The sequence below is a fragment of the Mastigoproctus giganteus genome, chromosome 13 (assembly GCF_048544385.1).
Source record: "Mastigoproctus giganteus isolate SK-2022 chromosome 13, ASM4854438v1, whole genome shotgun sequence".
Lineage (NCBI taxonomy): Eukaryota > Metazoa > Arthropoda > Arachnida > Uropygi > Thelyphonidae > Mastigoproctus > Mastigoproctus giganteus.
In genome coordinates, this window is record NC_143587.1 from 100,818,043 (window position 1) to 100,839,295 (window position 21,253).

Consider the following 21,253-nt stretch of genomic DNA (forward strand, 5'->3'; position numbering starts at 1 on the left):
TGTGTATTTATCAATGATATTGATGAAGGTATATCAGGCTTAATGTCGAAGTTTGCAGATGACACAAAGGTTGGCAGGGTTGTTAATGACAGTAATGGCAGTGTGCTACTGCAACAGGATCTAGATAATTTGGGCAGATGGGCTAAGAAGTGGCAACTGAAGTTCAACCTTGACAAATGCAAAGTACTGCATATGGGTAGAAGTAACCCCAGAGAAACGTACCAACTGTGTGGTACTACACTTAAGGTGGTAGAAAATGAAAAAGACCTGGGTGTAATTGTGCAGTCAGATATGAAGTTTTCTGAGCAGTGCAGACAGGCTGCTAGGGCGGGTCATGGGGTTTTGTCAATGATATATAGGAATTTTGCTAGCAGGGAAAAGGAGGTGATTATCCCTCTGTATAAGGCAATCGTCAGGCCACGCCTTGAGTACTGCGTACAGGTCTGGAGGCCTCATTTTAGGAAGGATGTAGATTTGCTTGAGCGTGTACAGAGAAGAGCAACACGATTGGTGAGGGGAATGAAGGGATTCTCTTACCAAGAGAGGCTTAAGTTCTGCAAATTGCAGTGGCTGGAGACTAGGCACCTGCGCGGTGATCTGATTGAGGTCTATAAGGCCTTGAATGGGTTGAGCACGCTGAATTCTGATGGGATCCTTCCACTTGTTCAGATTACCAACCTACGGGGACATAAGTTCAAATTAAGAAAGGACAGATGTAGAATAGATGTGCGGAAATTTGCCTTTAGCCAGCGGGTGGTTAATTGCTGGAACAAACTTCCATCTGTCGTTGTGGAAGTTGATAGGTTAAATAAATTTAAGGAGGAACTGGACAGGCATTTGGAGGGAATGGTGTGATTTTTTTTTTTTTTTTTTTTTTTTTTTGGCTGATGCTGCATAAGCTCCTACACTTGCTTTCTTGCATCATGTGCCACTACTACTACTACTACTACTACATCCTAGAATAACTCGACGCAGAGACCAGTTCTCTAAACTGGCCATTGAGCAACTAACACAGTAACAGTCTACTCAAAGAGATGATGATTAATTTTAGTTGGCAGCCACAGAGAGCGGATGGATCTCTCATTGCTCTATCACGTGGTAAATTATATTCTAAAGGTTTTGGAAATTCTTTACCCAAACTTCTAATCCTTTGCTTTTTGCTTTTAATTAATTTCTTTTATATCTTTTAACTTTAATTTTTGTAAGTTCGCAGTTATTTTCTCTGATATATTTCTAAACGCCACAGTTTCACCCTACTATTAATGCAAAAATGTGTAGATTTAGATTATTTTTCATTGTTTCACAGTCCAATGTATCTTGATCTGATCGCACCATTCTAGTCGAATTTTTCGATTTCTTACAGAAAAAGGTGTCTTTCATATAGCCACAAGACTACTAAATCCCAAATTATTCAACTCCCGCCATATAGTTAGGTTGAAAACGAGTCTTTCTTTGAATAAATTGAATTTTCAGCAAATTTCTGCGCACTGGATCTTCTGTTCTAACTCACAATTTCACTTTAAATTTCTACGATCTCATTTTTAGAGTACCGAGTTTCTGCCGCATTTCTTTCGTTTCAGAGATGCATTCTGCTTTCGTCTTCCACTCATTCTATACTTCTGAGATGGTTGCTTTCCATATACCAGTGACTCTGCCAATATCATTGAAGAAGCCTTAAGGGTTAAGTGAAACTCCTAGTTAGTGGAACATGGACAGGGCCGCCGCAAGTGGGTAGGCGAGGTAGGCGTTGCTTACGAGAGGCAGTTCAGAAGGACGCCGCCAAAAATATTTTGACATTGCTTTCTGATTGGTTATCGTTTATTAGTATTCAACATTTAGGGCGGTAAATTTTATTTCGTCTACTGGCGGCACACAGGGTTTCAGCGCTACTGAACATGGATAATACCGATAGCCATCCTGGTGATCGCTGCACCCTAGTAGCCAAGTGGCCAGATACAACAAAACAATAGAACAAGATACACACTTCGTAGATACACCATACTAATATCTGGCCATGTTAGTAGTTCTGTATGCATCACAGTGTGCCATGACGGAGTTGTTGAACTAACGTTTAGGTGCCACCGTACATGAGACACAACACATATCCACATTAAAAAAAACACGTTTATCTGGTGATGGGTCAAAGAACGAACTGGAAATACCTCAAGAGCTCCTGTCAGTTGCTCCAATAGCCAATATTGAGAATATGTGCTGAAGGTAGCGATGTTTGGAACGAACAGGAAGCTAATGCAAGGGAAATGAGCTTAAATTAATTGTTTCGACAGTGATATCAGGTGTGCTGTGAATGAAATAAGTGAATTCGAACTCCTGGTTAGGGAAACTAACGTTGACATAATCGGGCTAACGGCGGAAACGTGGTGTTACCCCGAAATAGGGAGTGACGAGTTTCACTACAGACGTACAATGTATTTAAGAACAGAAAGATAGAAAGCGTGGTTAGGCCATGCTTATTATCAAAAGCAGCCTGAGCGCGACAAAAGCTTTTGCAGATTCAGAAGTTACGCATAGAATTTGTGGAGTGCGAAGCAAAGGTATAACGATAGTGGGAATAATCGACAGACCAGAAGTTTGCGAAGAGTTATTCAAATTTAATTAAATGTATTTATTAGGAAATAAATGTTTTATGCATGGATTTATCAGAATTAAACGCAGTATTAATAAGTTGAAGTCACGTTTAGTTATGACTAAAGTGAGAAATACCTTTAAAGCAATAGTCACAGAAACCATGAATGAAAGGTTTGTGGAGTTCCGATTGTTAAAACTATATCTATAATTGGAACAGGAACGTTTTATTCAATATTATAGCTATCCATATGTTCTCTATGTATTTTGAACCATTAGCTGTTCAAGAATTGTCTTCTATATAGATCAAAGTCAGCTCCTTGAGCTTACTGCAGAAATAAAGAATTAGCGTACACTACGAGATATTTGACCTTGGTCGTTAGCAATCTTCACACCGCACGAAGTCTTGAAAGTTGCGAGAAATAGTATCCCAAATAAATAATACAGTTAGACTGAAAGATGCTGAAGATTAATGAATTAATGACAGCTAGTGTACTGAGACATAGGAAATTAAGATGCGGAGTTATTGAGAATAACATCCATTTTAAGCAGAATTGAAGGAAACATTTATTAAGTATTCATCCAAGGAAGAAAATAGTATTAAAATATTGGCGACAAACTTTATATAAGTTATACAATTCAACACGTTAGATCATAGGCCTCTTCAAACAGCTAGATAAATAACTTGAAATATTATATAATGAATTGAAATGTCAAGTTAACTCTAACGAACTGTCTTACACTATAAAAAATTCATTCCTAAGTATTTTAAAATTTCTAACCGCAGAAGGATTTATTCGTACATGGAGTTTCGTTAATTTTCTGCGAGCATTAATCCTAATTTTAAATTTTAATTAATGTATTATAAAAAAATCTGCACGGATTTATCAGCATTAAAGACAATACAAATTGAAGTCACGTTTAATTATGGCTTTATTGAGAGACTGCGCAATCTCTAACATTCAATCACCATAAACAATGTTTAAGAGAGAATACCGAAGTGAAAATGATGAAAAAATGGTAAGAAGGAGTATTGTGAGGACCTGGAAAATACTGTCCAATGAGCATTAAATTGATTTATTTCTTCAATTTTGGTTTTATTGATTTTATGCTTCTTCTGGGGGTCATCTTGTGTCCATATATTTCCTAAGGGATGTATAAGCACAGTTTTATGATAATTTTAAATTATACAGAAAAAAGATAATACGAACACAATATTTTTATTAGCTTAAACATTAAAAATCTACTAATTATTGATTCAACAATAAAAAAAGTCATGAAATGGTTTCATAAACTTTGTAACCCTATTAAATCATCTTATATCTGAAGGACAAAAGTCTCAGAAATGCTGAATATTTTCATTTATTCATAAATGAGCAATAATCCAGAAAAACTCCAAAAAAATTTCGTACGAAGCTTAAAGCAGTCGAAGCTGAAAGAACATCAGATGGAAAGAAGAAAATTCGTAGCAATTATACCCAATTTTTTCTGCAGTGTCTCACTGTTATTTACTTTTAGTCAATTATTTTGAAGTAATTAACTTAATAAATATCTTTTTTCAGGCACAAGCGATCCATATGTAAAAGTTTGCCTGTTGCCAGATAAGAAACGAAAATTAGAAACCAAGATAAAACATCGAACACTAAATCCCAAATGGAACGAAACTTTGTATTTTGAGGGTGAGTATAAGCCATTTTCTATCCTATCTTGAGGTGTAATTTTGTTGGCAAAACTTCAAAGTACGACGAAAAATGTAATTACCAAATAATTCACATCCTCATTTACTATTAATTATTGTTTTTAAACAATGAAATTAGATTTATTTAACTAGATATATTTGTTTAGTAAATTTATATTTAACGTTGTGTATACTGAAAACATACCTCAATCCACATTAAAACGTTTCCAGATAGATGCAATGCAACATTTATTGATCTCGTTGTTGTTGTAGTAATGTTTAGGAGCATCAGCGTCTAAAGCTGTATTGCTCCGTGTATACTCTAGCCGATTTTCTGTTTTGTGGATGAAAAACCAGTTTTTCCGGGAGAAAAAGCACGCTACCCTCGCTTGAGACCAACTAACTCAGCCGCGTTGTGAAAAGGCCCATTAAAATTCCCCTCGTCATCGACGGGACTCGAACTCTGGTTTTCTCCACCCGGTGTGGGGAGGACGCCGATTCTACCAACTGTGCTACGCACGAGGGCATTTACTGATCTAGTCAATAAGGGAAAATATTTATCAGACAAGTTTTTAAGCTAGTTCTGAAGTTACTATTAGAAGACAGCTTTGAATAAGTTTGGCTGTCCTATAATAGTAACTTCATAATGAGAACCAATACGTCTGGAGTGTTGCTCAATTTATAATAATTTGGCCATGGGAATATTAACAATTATACTAATTTTTCCTTAATTATTGGCTAACAAGTTTCCTCATCCCAGGAATTAATACTCTTCCTGCTACACCTCTTGCTAGTCGTAATCATCATAATATTTATTAAACGATGTACATATCCGTTTTGTTCAATGGATTTTAATTTATTTATGAAAGTGGTTTAAAGATTGGCTTTATTACATAGGTGGTTCAAATATGACTGAAAACTGTTTTTGTTAATGGCCTGTTAAGACAGTATTTAATGAGGAGTACTGCTGAAAGTTATTGAAGGACGAGCTAAACTGGAATCCGTTTCCATTAAGACAATGCCAGGCTTCAGACAATACGGTGACAATGAATACCCGGAGGTACTTCCTCACCTCCACGATACAGAGCGAATTTAGCACCTTTTGTTCAAGATCATTAAAGAAGTCCTTGGGCAGTAAAAGTTTTGAAAATAACGAGGAAATCTTCGAAGCCGCGCAATTCTAGTATCGACAACAACGGCAGAACTTCTTCGAAAAGGGCATTTGGAAGTGGTCAGAAAGATGGCAGAAGAATTTAGATTAAAAAGAAGACTATCTCGAAAAACTGACATCTCTCTCTGTATTATTGACGCTTGGTGACGAGGAAATTTTATGAAAAAAAATTAATTTATGTTTTAGCCACTCTTCTAAGTTAATTTGCATACTGCATAGTTTAGTCCTAAGTACAAATCCGAACACAGAGTATGTATTCGTTGTTTAAATGTCGTTTATACAAAGGTGACTCGTAAGTTACAAAAAATTATTTATTTAGATTTAAAATTTATGAAGATTTCAATAATTAAACACCCGGTAACAACATCAACAGTATTTTAGGGTAAATTTTAAAATCGTGGCAAGGGTCTCAGCTATTTGTTCGGAGTTTTTTGCGCGTGTTATGTGAATTTCTAATCGGAATTACCATAAATTATGGAACAAAATAAAAATTTAAATCCTTAATTACAGATTTAAAGCTCAGTATTTATGAACATCAGATATCCCGCCGCTTTATAATTTAATACATAGCTGTACATTTAAATGCATTATGATCTATTTATCAACGCAATACTGGATTTCTCCTTTTATAAGTTTAATAATGGCAATCTCGTCCACATAATATAATATAATTTCATGTAATTGCATCGAATCTCCTTAGATCACTCTTTCTGCTTAAAGGTGACATACGTTCCTCTCCTATAACACGAAATTATTCCCAGATTCCGTTATATGTGGTGTAATTAATCACAGCAAATTCGTGTTTATATTTGTCAGTGATATCAAAAACAGTTTTATACAATGGCCACTAGATGGCATTACATGTCAACAAATTCTGTACTTGTAAATCCAAATATGAGCATAAATGGATGGATTTTACAGCAAACGAACATATGGAAGCAGCTGAGCAAACACTTCTAAAGATCTTGTATTGATTACGCATTTTTAAAGTAGCAGTTCTCCCAGAAAGGCAGCGAGCAAAGGTAATTATTAAATGGCAGTGTCTCCTACTGCCATTTAATATTGGCTGACCAACAACACGGAACTTCATAGTGAAACTGGTTATGCCATAGTTACATAACAGTAAGTAGAATACCATTGGCTCCACGTTATTTTGTAATACTTCAGGATGAAACTGTTGCATATTAATCGTAATGCGGCAACTACACTTACTTATGGAAAACGTAACATAAAGCATTACACCCGTTACGAGTATCTGCAGCAGTTGTAACCCGCGCTTCATCCCATCCTTTCATATATACTCAGTGGGCAATTTATTAGGTGATCAACCATTACTGTATGCGACCCCCATTCACGCAGCGGCAGCGACTCGTTTATACATGGCAGAGGTAAGGCGAATTACCCTGGTGGAAAGAGCAATCAGCAGGAGATGCAAAGAGTCATAATGGGATTCGACTACTCTGTGAGAGTAAAGTGGTTTCACCACTTTAGGTCTCCCCGCGAACACCTAGGAACTCCAGAAAGTCGCAATCCTGAACACCTGTAGGATAGTCAGAGAGTTCCTCGACCAACAGTAACACCAGACATAACATCAACTACCCCGTGTACTCGGTAGCAATACCCATCGCGAGTGTGGAACCCCCAGTCAGGGGGTTCCACACTCGAATATAAGAGCAATATAAGAATATAAGAGCAATAATAATAATAAGAGCGCTATTAGCTTACTGGTTACGACGCCGGGCCACTAATACCGTGAACCCGGGCTCGAATCTCACCACGGGGGAAAAAATTGTGAAGGAGATATCACGAACTATGAAGGACAGAGAGTGGCGCAAACTGGTGTCGCTCCCATAACTACCACCCACCACTGGACGTCAAAGCTAAACAGGTCCACCTCAATAGTTGGATGAAGATGAGAAGTAAATTTATTGAACGTACATAGTGGCATAGTGTTTTGGTTTGGGGAGCCACCAATGGTTTCCCACAACTGCGCCATCATTTCTCGTGTGAAGTAAACAGAACTCTGTGAATGCCAGAAGTGGGCGTAGTACGTTGTTTTGTGTTAGAGTAGTGTTGGGTTCTGTTGTTCTTCTGGATTTTGGCCGCAGGGCCCCTGATGTGACTCTACGTTGCCCGCCACCACCACTAGGAGGTAATCCAGTCAGTCGATAGTCCTCTGGCTGGTCTCTGCAAGGGTCGCCTGAGCTTCCTGACAGAGGCCAAGTTTAAAAAAAAAATTAAAAATTGAGTGGAGGATCCTCCACTAGAGGGAGAAGGGGAAGGGATGAAGTAATTGGGGAACTCCTAAGTTGGGGAGCCCACCCACCAAACTCAGGGAAAGAAAACGAATGCAGGACTAGGGGTCTTTGAAGCGAAGCGCCGTTTGGTAGTCAGCAGGGGTATCAAAGCCCTTCCCACATTAAAACCAAACTATTATATTTAGGCCACTAGAATAATTAAATTCATCTGCCGTGCTGTGTCTAATGTCTGCTAATTGCGTGTGTTCTATGGTTGATTTGTCTGTTTGCTGGACGAAAGACACTAGTTTCTGGAGGAAAAACCTTGCTATCTACGCCTGAGACCTTGCTAACTGTCCCACATTAAATATTCGGGGGGGGGGGGGGGGGAATTCTGAAGGCTTCTATTCCAAAGGGGTTTGCAAATTATCCTACCCTGGAGGGTCGACAGTTAATCCTATCGCAGAAGGGGTTAGCAGAAAATCCTACCCCATAGGAGAATACATCCTACTCAGCAAGCATAGTGCCCAAGAGGGCAATCCCGCACTCCAGCGGAGTGAGAGTAGAGGTCTCAGCCACATTAGAGTTTTGGGAGGAAGATGAACAGTGACAGTAGGTGATCGTGTTCTAAAGAGGACCTGTTCATGGGGTGTTTCTTCGCTGTATCATCCGTCTCAGTTGGAAAACTGAATGCGAAAATTCAGCAAGGGCAAGGTAACGAGTCTCATCCTGGAGGTAGAGGTATTTCTGGTGTCGGTGATTAGCTTGGATTTTGGTTATAAGTCTAATTCTGAAGTCGTAAAGGAAGCAGGTGTACATCACGTGCTCCCAAGCTTCAGGTTCTTCACAGTGCAATACGGATCCTGCTCTATTATTAAGTCGACGAGTTTTTGTTTTAAAGGACCAGGTCCTGTGAGGATGAAGGTTGCTTGAAGTCCCGGTGAAAACCAGGAAGAAGGTTTTGAGCAGGTGAAGGTAACAGAGGGAAAAAAGAGCTTGGTTATAGCGCCTTTCTGTTGGTTTTCCTTTCATTAAGTTGTAGAAAAAACCTCTCTTAATCACCTCAGGGTGCATGAATCCAACTAGGACTTGTAGGGCTGGCATACCTCACAGTACGACCGGTCCTGGCGACTGTGAAGAGCATGGATGAAATCAAGCTTTGTCTCGTTACGTCGTATGGTGGTTCTTGTGCACAACAGTGAAGCTCCATAACAAATAATAGGAAAGAAAATGGAATTGTATATTAATGTCAGGGATCTACGTTTAAGACCCCAGTCGCCCTACAAATTCTGACAATCATTGCCGTGTATTTCCTGATTTTGGTGGAAATATAAACAAGGTTTGAAAAGAATGTGAGTTTCATGTTAAGTATGATCCCAAGGTATTTTATCTCTGGGTAGACAAGTGTGGACATGTGTATATGTAATGGGGATGCACCTAGAACGTCTGTTCAACTCCGCCTCGTTTCTCTGTGAAGAACAGTATCACTACAAATAGGCCAGATACGTGAGTGACGTAGGTTTGTGTGTATTATGTGTGTGTTCTGTTGTTCTGTGGCCTCTTCGCTACCCAGAAGCAGTCAACTGGACAGATGTTTCTGGGTACTCGTGCACACCAACGGAAGGTGGACCAGTCCCATTAAAACACGTGCTGTTTCAAAAGAGAAGCTGATCCACCTAGTGTTGCCAGAAGGTGGCCCATTCCAGAGGGGGTGGGGAGAAGGGAGAAAACAAAAACACCCGTGGTGCAGGTTATGAAGGAAAAAAAGAATAAATAAATAATAAAAATGAATAAAAAAATATAATAAATAAAAAAAAAAATAAAAAATAATACAATAGGTAGATAATAATAATAAAAAAGAGTAATTAATAAAAATAAATAGACAATAAATTTCAATAGGCTATATCTAAATGACAGATTAAGCAGAAAAAATAAATAAATAATAAAATAAAATAATTTTATTTGGTGCTTTTAAAAAAATAATAATAATAAGAGGGAATTTTTTTTTTTTTTTTTAATCGCTGTGGACTTTCAGTTCGCTGCAAGTATTTCTGACGTGTTTTGCTTCTTGCTTCAGCATGAATTCGCGGTCTACGCTCGAAGACATGGGTAGAATAAGTCTGCAGCGCTGAGAGATTTTCTGGTGTTTGGAGTAAGAGGTCCGGTTGATGCTCAGTCATGTTTGGTACTACCTGTGTAAGAGTTCTCCTTATGTCTCCGTACAGTGGACATTCAAGAAGGAGCTGCTTCCAGTTCTCCTTTTCTCCACAGAAACAACTATCTGTAGACAGTCCTAGCCGAAAAGCTTCTCGTTGAGGGAGCCATGTCCAGTGACCAAGAAGGAGAATTCCAAGGTCACCAGGACTTAACAGTTTCGTTGCAGTAAACGAGACCTCTGGAAGGAATTTTCTAGTGACGCCCCTTGTACAGAAGTATCCCACCTGGTCTGCCAAATGTTTATTAGTTCATTGTAGCACCTGAGTCTTTCGGCTTTGGGGTTGCTATTTAGATCCAGTTCAATTTCAAGGATTTTAGTTGGAATTTTCTTCTTAATCCTGAAGTTTAGACCTCGATAGATGACGTACAAATCCAGTGGTAATGTTCCGGCGATCACTTGAATGGTAGCTGTGGACACTGTCCGGCAAATTCTATGAGTCGACAAAAGCACGCTTCGCTGGATGGAGTTAAGCTTGTCTCTCATTTTGACTACCTCCACTCTATGAAACCACGGTCCAGTCGCATATGCCACAATGGGCAAAAAGACTGCTCTGTAGTATAAGGACAGAGTTTTATTTGAGAGCCCCCAGTCACATCCAGAAATTCTAATGATGGCCGCTGAGAATCTTTTAGCCTTGATCCCCAAATACACAAGATGTTCGTGGACGCGAAGCTTATGATCAATAATCACCCCCAGGACTTTCGTCTGTGTTGCGATTAAGAGTTGCTTTCCAGAGATCGTAATTTGTGGTGGGCGTCTGAGATGTATCTTGAATTTGAAGAGCATAATTTTTGTTTTATTCGGATTGATTCGTAGTTTGTTGAGCACCGTCCAGGCGTTGAGATCAAACGTTTTGCTTTACACTCTAGGTCAAAGCGGGATTTTCCAGGAACAACGATAGTGAGATCATCTGAGAAAGCCACTATTTTGCAATCATCCAAGGGTTTCGTGAGCCAGCTGTGGAGGACCATATTCCAGACAAGGGGCCCAGGACAGAACCCTGTGAGCACCCTCGAGAGGTCGGTCTGGTTACCTGTAGGATGTTGGATTTAACTACACTCTCACGCTCTGTTAAATAATTTAGAAAGAGCTGATATATCTGGAGGGTGCACTGAGCCTGGTGGAAACGGGACAATGCGCTGTCCCATCAGACAGTGTAAAAGGCACCCTCGAAATCAACAAAGATAGCCAGTTCGTGTTTGGATGTAGAATATTTTCTATGTGGGCCAGATCAAACAGAGCCTCCTCAGAAGAGCGCCCTGGCATTAAGCCATACTGTGCTGGCGAGAAGAGGTTTTGTTTACAGGGCAACTGCATGATTCTTAATGCCATGAGTCTTTCCAGTATTTTCCCGAGATTTGCTGGGAGGTCAATAGGTCTGAAGAAGCGGGGGTTATCCGGGGGTTTATCAGGTTTCCTGATGAGCCGAAGGAAAGCTACTTTTCAAATTTTAGGAAATACTCCGTCTTGCTGGCATTTATTGTACAGTAATGTAGGTATAGCGGTCTAAGCTTGAAGAAGTGCAGAATAAAAACATTCTATTAGGTCCATCCCAGGGCATTTTTTGGGATTGATCCTATTAATCACTGCCGACAGTTCATCAATGGTAAAGGGGTTGGTAGTTGCCTTAGTGTCATAGGTTTTGTTGGCTATTAGTATAGCTGAATGCTCTAGTAGTCTCCTGGGGATCATCCTCAGGAAACAATTTGTCTAGTATTTCATTAATTGTGTCAGTCCAGTTCGAGGTCTCTGCAGTTTCGGTTGTAACTGTGCCAAAGATATCAGGTATGTAGGTTTTTTCCCTCGCTATCTTATAAAGAAGGCCCCATGGATTTGAATTCCCCGAGTCATTAGCAAATGTAGTCCCGGTTGCTCTCTTCTTGGGGGCAATGGCTTTTGTGTATTAATTCTTTTTGGCAATGTAGCTACTGTGTAATCATGCTATCTCAGAGGGGGACCAGTTACGATGGCGCTGATAAAACCACCGTCGCGCTCGGTGGACCTCCTTACGCATCGTTGCTAGCTCATTACACCACCGTGAGCAAAAAGTGGGACGGATGGACTTTTTCCTTGCCGACTTATACGAGGCCTTCATTAGTGCTTGCTGAAGTATGTCGACCAATTCATTAGCAGCAGATGAGTTAAGGTGGTCAGGATTGCGTGAGGGAAAATCTCTGGTAATCGAGTCATCAAAAGTCTGCAAATCGATATCCTTGATTAAAAACTTCACAAGGGCGAGCTGTCTAGGGGTCCTGGAGGGAGCGGCTGAGTTTGTCGCCATGTAGAAGGTAATCACTCTATGGTCACTGAGAGTCCAGTCTGGGATTATCTTCCAGTCAGAGATCCGGGTACTGAGGTCACTGGTCATTACTGTGACATCGATGTTGGACTCTCCTATAGAGCTACTATATGTGAAATATTGCTGTAGTACATTATGAACTATAAGGTTGTGGGAGACAATGAAGTCCTCTAACAAGAGGCTTCAAGCATCAGAGATGGGACTGTGCCAGAACGATGACTGTCATTTACACCAGAGACAATGAGAACAGATTTCCTGTCCAGAAAGTTGAGAGCAAACTTCAGATAGTTCAGTGAATCGTTGAAGTCGGCTGAGGGTGGGCAATAAAGTGATATCAAATAAAATGATAATGTAGAGGCTATAACTTGAATGAAAGTTGCAAACTTGTTGCAGAGCCCGTGTACTACTAGTATATCAAGTTTCCGATTAAGTACAACAATGCAAGACTTAGGATCTTCAGGGACTGGTTGTATTGCCCTAGCATTAACAGCATACCCCATTATTTTAGTTGAAGAACCAACTTGCACCTTTGCAAAATAGGTCTCCTGGATGGCAACAATATCGATGGAATGTTCTTCTGCTGAAAGACGGATCTCGTCACCTTTGTCCATTAATTTGCATTATGCGAAATTTTGCTCCAGGAGTGATTATATTGGTAGAGTTGTGATTAAGATTGGGATTGATTACTGTAGTGTTGTTACTGGGAAGACGTCGATCCGGAACTGTATTTGGGTTATTCATCAGCAGTTCTTAGCCGTACCAGTTCAAGTGCTCGTTGATACTCTGGACAGGATACATCACGAATTAAGTGGGAGTGGACCCGCTTCCTCCTCTTACAGTTGATGCAGCTGGCCTGTTCGTCACGGTGAGAGCATTCTGCATGGACGTGTCCAATACGGGCATAATGGCTGCAGGTGGAAGAGCTATGGGAGCAGTGTTGGGATGTATGCCCGTATTCTAGGCACAAAAAGAATTTTGTAACCGTAGTGAAGGGATGGAATCTATGGGCCCTGCAACCCAAAAGATCCTGTCAGAGGAGAGGAGGCTTTTGTATAGACGAGAGGAGAGACTGACGACTCTGTGTGCTGTAGAGGTGGTTTTAGTTTTGGTTTGAAATCTGAAGGTGACCTCACTCTTGACTTTCTCCATGGTGTATCCAGAGTCAGCCAGGTTCTTATTGAAGAGGTCCTCAAGAATCTCATTATTGCTATTGGTGAGTTCGACTTCTTAGGTGGGGCAGCCAGAACGCTGGCAGTGGAGAGGAGCCACTAGAGGAAATGTGATTAAGATCCTCCATTGTGGTGGTCTCCAGAACAACATCCCGGTTTCTGATGGGTCTGAGAGATTTCACTTTGATGCTCCTGAAATCTGTGTTGAGTGTGTTGGCAACCAGGTCCTTCACCTCACCACTAGTCTTGAGTTCCGAATTCTCAATGGCCCGGAGCAGAAGGACGTGCTGCGACCTGTTATCAGAAGTGAGAGGCAATGATGCCTTCAGCCCACCATCCTCCGTGGGCACCTACAGCTTGGATTTGACTACTCCCGCATATGAGAGGGACGAAGCCGCAACTGGCGCCGCAGTAAAGCTCCCTGGACGTGGGTCAAGGTCCTGGGATGATGAGAGCATGGAAAACGTGTCAATAATTTTTTACAGAACATTCGTTTTGGACTTTAATTCATCATTAATTGCCCAGAGGTTTTCATTTTCAATTATTAAGTCTGTGAGGTTATTGATTCCGGATTGGTTCAGAGTTCTTGGACCACTCCGGAATCCGGAACCAAGTTGCTGCACTGCTTCGAAACATATTGTTGTAATGATAGGGGCCTCGATGGGCTCTGGCGGTCATTAGATCTCACGAAAGATGGGATGCCAAGTCGATCCGAGAATTTTAAGCCCGCACCAATGGTCTGGTCTAGGGCTGATGGAGGTAGCAATGGAATCGCAGATTTGGGGTTCTCAAGGGGGACCGAGGATGAGGCAGGTAGGGGGCCGGCTGCTCCAGCATTGTCATCAGGCCCAGATTCAGTGGTCTCTGAGACCCAAATGGCGCTTCTTATGACTAAAGGCCACTGCACGGTTGAGCATATTTTGCTTCTTTCCTCTCTCTCTCTCTCTTGATTGCTGTCTACTCTTCTTTTTATTTTTAATTGTCGATAAAGTGGTCTGTATAAGTGATTTGTGTGGTTTGGGACTGTGATTCACCTCAGATTCGCCGCCGCTGGCATTACTGGTACTCTCGACCTCACTCATCTTGTAAAACTATGGTTTCAATATTCAAGATGTAATGCTATGGGAGTGGAAGATTTCACTAAGCTGTCTGCTTCTTAACTTACTCTCTAGGGGCGCTCGGTCACCCTAGCACTTAACACTATTTTAGATATATTTAAGCTAGCTCAGCTGTGTAGAAAAAAAAAAAACAAAATATTATATTTAGGCCACCCGTTAAATTCATCTGCCGTGCTGTGTCTTATGTATGTTAATTGCGTTTGTTCTATGGTCAATTTGTCTGTTTGCTGGACGGAAAACCCCAGTTTCTGGGAGAAAAACCTTGCTATCTATGCTTGAGACCGACTAACTCAGCCACGGAGTGAAAAAAGCCCATTAAAGTTTCTCGCGTCATCGACAGGATTCGAACTGGGGCCTTTTCCACCCGGTGTGGAGAGGACGGTGATATTACCACTGTACTACCGCGCAGACTCAGCTGGGTAGAGTCTGATGGATTTGTTGGAGATCTTCATTGTAAGAGGTCTGGTTAACTGGAGAGATCCTTTAAGCAATAGTGATTTATTTTTCTCGCCAGATATGAGAAGCCTGTGGGTTGCTGTCCAAGTTTGCAGTTTTGCAAGCCTAGGTTTGCCCTGACCTCCAGCAAGGCCCTGCAGTCGGCGTGAACCACCAAAACTAGATCATCGGCAAAGGCAAGGGACTCAGTGCACCCAAGATCCATCCCAAGAAACTCGTCCAAGACAATGGATCAGAAGAAAGGTCCAAGGACAGAGCCCTGAGAACAACCGCGAGTAAACAGGCTCGTGACACGGTGGTACCAGGCAGAGATCGTGGCCTTTCTTTAGTCCAGGTAAGAAGAAATACACCTGTAAAGAGATTTTGAGGTATGTTGGAGAGTCAGCCTTTTGAGGATGCTGATCCACCAGAATCAAATGCACCAGCAAAGTCCACTGTGGTGACTAAGGAGTATTTATCAGAGTTGTCAGTGGCTATGGTGACGAGATGCTGTATGGAATCGACTGTACTGAAGCCCTATCTGTAGTCGAATTGATGCGGGGAGGCCAGATTCAAATCTTGGTAGTGTCTCTGAAGTCGCAGATGGAGTCTTTCAAAGATATTAGAGAGAACAGGAAGCTGGGCAATTGGACGGTATGAGCTGGGATTTTCTGGAGTTTTATCTGGACTCTTGATAAGTAGTTTAATGTTCGCCATCCTTCCAGATGATAGGAAATATTGAACATACAGCATTGAGTGTGGTGCAGGATAAATTCACTCTCATTCAGGCCTTAAGCAGAGAGGTCGGTTCGAAAAGTCGGATACAGTCTCTCGCGGATGGCAGTAGAACGAGTGGCGCTGTCTCCCGTATGGGTATCACAAGTGAAGGGCAAGACCATCCAGCCCAACCAAGTGAAAGTGCTTCCTGCGCAACTGTGCTAGTGACCACCCAGAAGAAAAGAAGCCAACGCATGAAATGGGACATTGAAATGTCCCACTTCATGGAGTTGATGCATATTACGAAGTAACAAATCTAGAGACGGACATGACAATGTACAGGACGAAATTACACACCAAGTGGTTGGAACGATTCTCGACTGTTCAGATCACCGAATAGCGAGTAGTAGACGAGAGACGGACCATCATCAAGAATAAAATGATAGCTCCTGCAACCTTGGAAAAAAATTAAACAGTATGTGAGCGACTAACTACAAACAACAACGAATACGGACACAACGGAACCAGAACTGGAGGAGGAACATTATTATTATTAATATAATAATAATAATAATAAACAATAATTCATCGAACACTGCAAAATTCCCGAAGTATCATAAGTTTATGATAACTGTTGCATGGGCACCACAGAAATGCCATTTAATCCAGTAATACTTGTACTAGCTTAATCCTAATCAGTTGAGAATGCTCACTACTCTTATCCAGCCATGGCCATGTGTTTCGCGTAGGCATCTTCTGAGAAAACATCGGCATATTGTTAGTACAGGTTGCTTACTCAGCGTCCTAAATATATCTTAAAATGCTGGAAGCTGTTCCCTATCACCTTAGAATACAGGAATTCATACATAGCCCCATCAAGTGGAGGGAGTGAAACTATCGGGATCTTAACTATTATCCCAACACATGTGAGATTTCCTCTTGCCTAATCTTGTTTTTTCTCCTGCCCAATGCTAAGGATTAACATGACCAAACTAGTAAGTGTGTTGTTTCCACCGAGAAAGGTTACCAAGAAAAGTGACATCCAACTCTGCTGGCAGCTGAACAAATGAAAATTAGGCAAATTTAACAATGATGCAAGCTGTGAATCCAATTCAAATATTTTATCCACACACGGAAATTCAAATATTCTAGCCAGATATTTTAACTATAAATATGGCTGTTTTGCTTTCATAAATCTTTAAACACTTGCGAATGTTAAGAAAACGAGCATTTTGCTTATTTCACAAGAACAATGCGAAGATAAATGCTTTCTCTGCAACCAACAGGGTTGATTTTATAAACAACATCTTGGAAGAAAGAAACAAAACTTAATCACATAATTAACTTTCTGTTTTAACGCATGTAAAAATGAAACAGAAAAAACTTTATGTATTACTTCCGGAACAATAAATATAGGGACGGCGACCAGGCTACGTCCCCAGTCAAATATTAAGGGAAAGGAAAGTATTCTATAAATTGCCTTATAATGCACTCCACTAAATTCAAATATCTCCAGTAAATCTGTTTCGGACTAAAAACAATTGAGTTATTTCTCTACACCCATAAAACATCTGTATAACACTAATGGAAATAGAAGTAAACACAGGCTGAGATGAGGAGGGTCCATAAATTTGTATTAAAAATCTATTATGTCACAACACTGTACAAGAAAAAGATGGTATGACAGCGTTAACTTCCAAGCTGATTATCTGTTTCATTGCTCAGAATAAAAAAGGTGTTTCTTTGTCTTTATTTTTCTCACAGTTGGTTGGCTAAGAGACGCGAAATAGCATCCTTGGGGGGGAGAAGACATACGTGCTCAGCAGAAAGAACGCTCCCAGAAGCAACTTCCTTATGGAGCAAGGATCAATGTGACACGCGCGGCACCCATTAGGATAACAGAAACGACATATCGCCATAACACATAGACGAACAAGCCACCGCTTGGTTGTCAGTAGTTATTACGGTTCTCTCCAGCATCTGGTGATACACAAGAAACATCATTACACTGGAAATAACATTCGGCTCAGGATGCTTTCGCTCACCGCATTAAGTGTGTCCAAAGAGTCCCCAAAAAGGAAAAAAATGACCTGGATAGAAAGTGAGTTAGAAGCATGAACACACTAATACCTCCATCCAATTAACTTTTTTCGGTGAAGACCACCAAATATTTGATTTTTGGCCACAAAACGAGCAGTAAAAGTTCGCGGAACTGGCGTCTCTATGGAATAACGTCCAAAAAATAGAGTTGTTACATAAATAGGACGAAACAGCCTTCGATATTAAGGTCGTTTAAGAGCCCACAGATTATACTTTATGCAGACTACAACTACTTCTTATTTTTGCCCCAGTTTTTTCCCTATTTTATTTTGTTTTTAATAAATAAAAATGACATTTCTTGGTTATATGAGTCACATCACGTCTACAAAATTTCTTCCTTTAGGTAAACAAACTACTTTAACAAGCTCATATCGAAGGAAAAACCGATAGCACGTTTCAAAGGGAGAGGGAATACACGAGGATGAACAGTACAGATGGATGCAGTCGAACCACTTTCCTCCCGAAACGTATATTATTAAAAGGAAAGCAAATCACCACTATTACATATACCACTATTTACTAATATATTTATGTTGCCAGCGTATAACACTGATAAAAAATTTACTACGAATGTCGCGTATTTTTAACTTAATGTGAATTTAATTCCTTAGCGTGTGCAGGAAAAAATGAGAATCTACATCCTTTCGCCTAAGGATGAGAAATGCAACCAAAGAAATATTTCAGAAATGAAAGCTTGACAAAGCTGCTGTGGAATAGGAAGTTCCAGACGCTTTCCAGATGTCCCCTACAACGGTGGCTTCTCTGTTGGATTCTTCTATAAAATGTGAAGCGAACTATACAGGGGCTATCCTTTTTATTCTTTTTTTAGTTGAAGTTCCCTTTCCTTTTTTTTTTTTTCATTTCTCTTTGGTTTTATAACTTTTCGTATTTAACAAAGGGAAAAACAAGTAAAACATAACTTTCAGTGATTTCTTTTAGGATTCTTGCTCAATAGAACATTTAGGATTCCCGTTCAATATGACAGTGATTTCTGTTTCAAATAGCATTAAATTGCGGAACACAAAAAACAACTGACTGTCTCATACAGATGTATGCGCACGTGTGGAAATATGTGGTCGATTTGCCGTTTGCTGGACGAGAACCCAGAGTTTCCGAGAGAAAATATCATACTAGCCTCGCCTGAGACCAATAACCGAGCCATTGTAAAAAACTAAGAATAAAAATTCCTCATCATTAACGAGATTCGAACTCAGGTCCTTTCCTCTCGGTAGGAGATTATACGGACGATTATACCAATTATGCTACCCGTGAAGGCTGGCAGTTGATGGATTTCTCCATTACTTTGGAGATAGTAGAGGTAAGTGCCATGGAGCGATAAATGGATGGGAAGGGGAGATTTTGCACCATTTTAAGGAACTGGCTGGATATGAGCAAGAAAGATCACTAGTTGAATAAGAAATTGAAAATGGCGACACAGAAAGATCACAGGTTTGAAGAAGTGAAAATCGAGTTTGGATTACTTATCTGTATTATAACTATTGCAAGCTGTGTAGGCATAAAATTAAGCTGTAGAATTCGACACAAGAAAATTCTGATATGCTACATTCTTTTCTTGAACAATTTTATCACATTTATTGGGAAACCAATATGTAGATAAAGGACGAGATTTTCAGATGAAATGGAGAATAAAGGATTTGATACCAACAATAACAATTTCACTGACATGGTCTGAGCAAACATTGGGTTGGAATGTTTAAAACTAGAATGCACCAATAAAAGGGAGAGTATAAATCTCCCAGATCATCACATTAGCATTCCCGTAATATAGTCAAACGACATAAGACTGAGAATAACCACGAGAGAAAGATTCTCCTTTGAAAAAAAAAAAAAAAGGATACAAAGTTGTTATACTGTATAAGGTGCCTAGAGGATGGCTAACATTTACTGTGTACTTGGAATTGGTAAGAAGTTGCTGGTGAGGACAAAATCAGTAGTGTTGGGTGCGTTAGGATGCCCTGGTATTCTGGTAGGCAAAAGAACAAACTGTGTGAGGTCATTAGAAAGTGCAAAAGCTTTTAACATATCGACCACCAGTTGGGCCCGTGTAACTAGAAAACTGAAGCCAGCTGAAGTCATGAACACTAAAATCATCAAGAAAAATTATCTACTGTTAGGAGCGATAGACTGGAGAAAGTTGAGTTTCAAAGAAAGAAAGTCAGAGTTCCAAGTGATTAGTGGAGATGGTAGAAGGGAAGAGCAACATTTGAATTTGACAGAATGAAGTAGAGATTTGAGCCCGAATAATTATGAAAACCGAGATGCGTAGTAGTTGAAGCAACCAACAATTGGGATTCTCTCAGGTGTCCATGTCCACTCCCAAGCTCCACTTACTTTTTCAGAAAAAGTAAGTGGAGCTTGGGAGTGGACATAGACATCACTGATATTGGAACTACGACAACTTATATTTCTGAAACGTATGAGAAAGTTTTTTAAAGGTTAAGATCTTTTTCCCAATAAGTTTGTTCTGTGTTTGACTATCCATTATGCATTCGGTATATAAACAAAAGCAGAGCTATATGTACTAAAATCTATATGTACTCCATATCCAACATATTGACCGAATTAATGAAATTATTGGATATGCCATATATAACAAGAATATGCCGAGCTCCTCGACATAATATGGCTTCCATAATACCCTCCTCGTACACGCTACTCAGACTCGCTTCATAACATGTGGGAAAGGATCCATTCAAGACCTGAAAACAATGAAAAATTTATATAAACACGTGTCTGATTCTGAACGGTTAAGGAGCTATGACTGTTTGAATTTAAAAAAAAGGTTATGGAAATAGTAGTAACATATTAAAATAATAAATAGTTGGTCGCATGCCTGCGACCAACTAACTTAGCCACTTCGTGAATAAACCCATAAAAATTCTTCGCGCCATTTAGGAATTTGACCTCAGGGCTTTTCCACCCAATGTGGAGAGGAAGATGATTATATCAAATGCTACACGCTAGGACGCGAGACTTTGGATTGAGACTGCTTCTGCTGTCGTAACCTTTTTGTTCGTTTTGACAAAGTTCTTTTAGCTGCATTGTAGGACTAAAAACAGTCGAAATAATTCCGACTTGTGGAAAATATAAGTCTAGGTTTAGTTTAAGTTTAGCGCAGTGTTCGTGTTGGTTACGGAATGGCTTGGAAAAGTTGCCCATATCAAGCAAAACGTGTTCAGTTTCGAAATATTGAAGACACTGAGTGTTCAAAAGCGCACATGGATATGTCTTTAGATTAACTCTTTCTTTCAGGAGTAAATTATTCTGTGCTAGAGGTTTCTATTCTCGAAATATTTAATCATTAATGAACAGCAGTGAAGCTGCTCAGTTTATTTTGTACGATTTATCGGTTTCCATCACTGCAAACTGTAGGGTTATGTTACGAAGTGTCTAAACACGGCTCGGATGTTCTCTCAATCATTTGTCGGCGGTCTGCAGTTCCTTATTCACACATTCAGTCTGTTTACCTGAACACTTTATGTCGCTTGTAACTCATAGTCTTCGATG

General features: G+C 40.1%; 1 protein-coding gene across 2 annotated transcripts in view; it reads left to right on the forward strand.

The window, feature by feature from the left end:
• Positions 1–21,253, forward strand: part of Syt7 (Synaptotagmin 7) — a 389,134-nt gene that overhangs the window by 308,841 nt on the left and 59,040 nt on the right. For both annotated transcript variants that reach the window (XM_090388110.1, XM_090388111.1), the window contains exon 6: positions 4,146–4,262. In XM_090388110.1, the coding sequence (XP_090244236.1) occupies positions 4,146–4,262 (117 nt within the window). The remainder of the gene's footprint in view (positions 1–4,145; positions 4,263–21,253) is intronic.